Raw genomic sequence first — 2,486 nt, forward strand, 5'->3', positions numbered from 1 at the left:
ATTGTAGCTCAATCTACTACCGAAGATGAGTTTGTGGTAGCTGCAGCAGCAGTAAATCAAGCATTGTGGCTGAAGAAAATTCTGGTTGATTTGCATATGTAACCAACTAGAAGCATCAAAGTGTTCCTGGACAATGAGGCAGCAATAGCTATATCTCACAATCTTGTGTTTCATGGAAGAACTATGCACTTCAAAATCAAGTTTTGTTTCTTGAGAGAAGTGCAAAAAGATGGAGATATANTACCAACAATTGGTATCTAGAGCTTTTTTATCTTGCGGGATCTGTGGGTATTTCTCTGAGTGATTGTTTCAAGTGACTCAAGCACCACAACCAAAAACAACAAAAGATTAAACATGGAAGAAAGCTCAAGTTTCTCGGCAATGGCACCTCATGTTTTCAATGGTGAAAATTTTCAGATGTGGGCAGTGAGGATAGAAGTTTATCTTGAAGCTTTAGATCTTTGGAAGGCAATCGAGGAATACTATGAAGTTTTTCCGCTACCCGAAAACCCAAAAATGTTTCAACTCAAAAATAACATGGACAAGAAAACCAGTAAATCTAAGGCAAAGGCATGTCTTTTTTCAGCAGTCTCTTCAACAATTTTCACTCGTATCATGTCTCTAAAATCAAAAAAAGCCATCTCGGATTATCTCAAGGCAGAATATGAAGGAGATGATCGTATCAAAGGTATGCAAGTACTGAATCTCATTAGAGACTTTAAGTTACAGAAGATGAGAGAATCGAAAACCATCAAAGAATACTCTAACAGGCTTATGAGCATAGCAAACATAGTAAGATTACTTGGTTCTGAGTATAAAGACTCCCGTATTGTTGAAAAGATTCTGGTTAATGTACCTGAAAGATTTGAAGCGACCATTACCACTTTGGAGAACACTAAGGATCTGTCAAAAATCACTTTGGCAGAATTATTAAAGAGAGTGGAGAATACAAAAAAGAAAACAATAAGAAGAACCAGCCAACCAATGAGAAGTAGCCGCTCGCTACATCAACAAAAGCAAAGCAGGTAGCTTCAAAGGAAACTATCCTCCTTGTAAGCATTGTGGAAAGAATGGGCACACACCGTATAAGTGTTGGAAAAGGCTGGATGCTAAATGTAGTAAGCGCAACCAACTCGGGCATGAAGCAATTATCTGCAAGAATAAATTGCAGCAGCAGGATGCAGACGCACAGGTTGTTAATGAACAGGAAGAGGATCAACTCTTTGTGGCATCATGTTTTCCAAGTAATGTTTCAACTGAGCCTTGGCTGATTGATAACGAATGCACAAACTATATGACTGTCACGACCCAAGCCTAGGGCCTAGATGTGACCGGCGAATGGGGAACCCGAAGGAACCCCAAACAAGCCTCATAGCGTATCATTACACATCCTTGGTCGCGGAAGCAATTAAAATGACCATAAGAGATAAGCATAATCAAGGGGGAAACGGGACTAAGGGAGCAAGAGAAAAAAAGAAGGAATGATACATAAATACAATAGATGAGTCAAGCTCAAGCACAAAACACAACTTATCCAACACCACCTCTAAACATGGGTACTTAGCGGGGGCCAAGGAAAACTATCGGGCTCACCCTCATAGTCAAAACATAACAAAAAAAGGAAAAGTCTTATACATAGCAAAAGATCACAAGCAACGTCCCCGGAATGGAGGACTCACCAATAACCTCGATAGAAAATCGTATTAGACACGCGGAGGAAGATGGTCAACCGGTGCTCCGGTCCCTACATGGTGACATCATGTAGGCATAGAGTATGCATTAGTACGTTTGAATGTACTAAGTATATGGGATGCAATGCAATGCTACAATAGATGGACATCATAGGAAAAATGCATAATCATACCCGATAGATAGCATATTAATGAAATGATATGTATAATGATGCTTACATAAAAATCATATTTAGTGGGACGTAGTACATGTGTGGCAAGTGACCATCAATATAGTATTTCCAAGGCCTACCACCCCCTTGGGGAGGCTAAAGAGGTACAAAACCCTCAGTGTGGTTACCCGGGCCTACCACCCCCCGAGCTAGGGACCAAGGTACAAACCCCTCGATGTGGTTATACGGGCCTACTACCCCCTGTACTAGGCAACCAAGGTACTAGCCCCTCGATACGGTTACCCGGGCCTACAACCCCCCGAGCTAGGCTTGGTCGACTCACAACACTTATATAGAGAAAATCATATACATGTATCCATTTCATCATCATTTCAATGATTATATGACCATCCGACCCATAGGACGTACATTGGACCTTCCATTTCCTAAGAATTCTATAAGTGGGCATTTTATGAAACACATGGTGGGCTATTGTTCATGTAAATAAAATCATGTATTTCAAGAGTACTAAGTCCAACCAATTCCAAAATCCATATAAATCAGCCCACCAACAACATACATATATATAAATCAACCTTCATAATTTGATCATGGAAGCATAAAAACCATAAACATCACATAA

At 40.2% G+C, this 2,486-nt stretch overlaps 1 protein-coding gene across 1 annotated transcript; it reads left to right on the forward strand.

Moving 5' to 3' along the window:
* The first annotated feature begins 354 nt into the window (after window positions 1-354).
* Window positions 355-1,318, forward strand: LOC125861558 (uncharacterized). The gene is made up of 2 exons (XM_049541423.1): window positions 355-1,025; window positions 1,120-1,318. Exons 1-2 carry the CDS (start codon window positions 355-357, stop codon window positions 1,316-1,318), a joined length of 870 nt encoding a protein of 289 aa, XP_049397380.1.
* Window positions 1,319-2,486: the final 1,168 nt, after the last annotated feature.

The sequence above is a fragment of the Solanum stenotomum genome, chromosome 4 (genome assembly GCF_019186545.1).
Source record: "Solanum stenotomum isolate F172 chromosome 4, ASM1918654v1, whole genome shotgun sequence".
Lineage (NCBI taxonomy): Eukaryota > Viridiplantae > Streptophyta > Magnoliopsida > Solanales > Solanaceae > Solanum > Solanum stenotomum.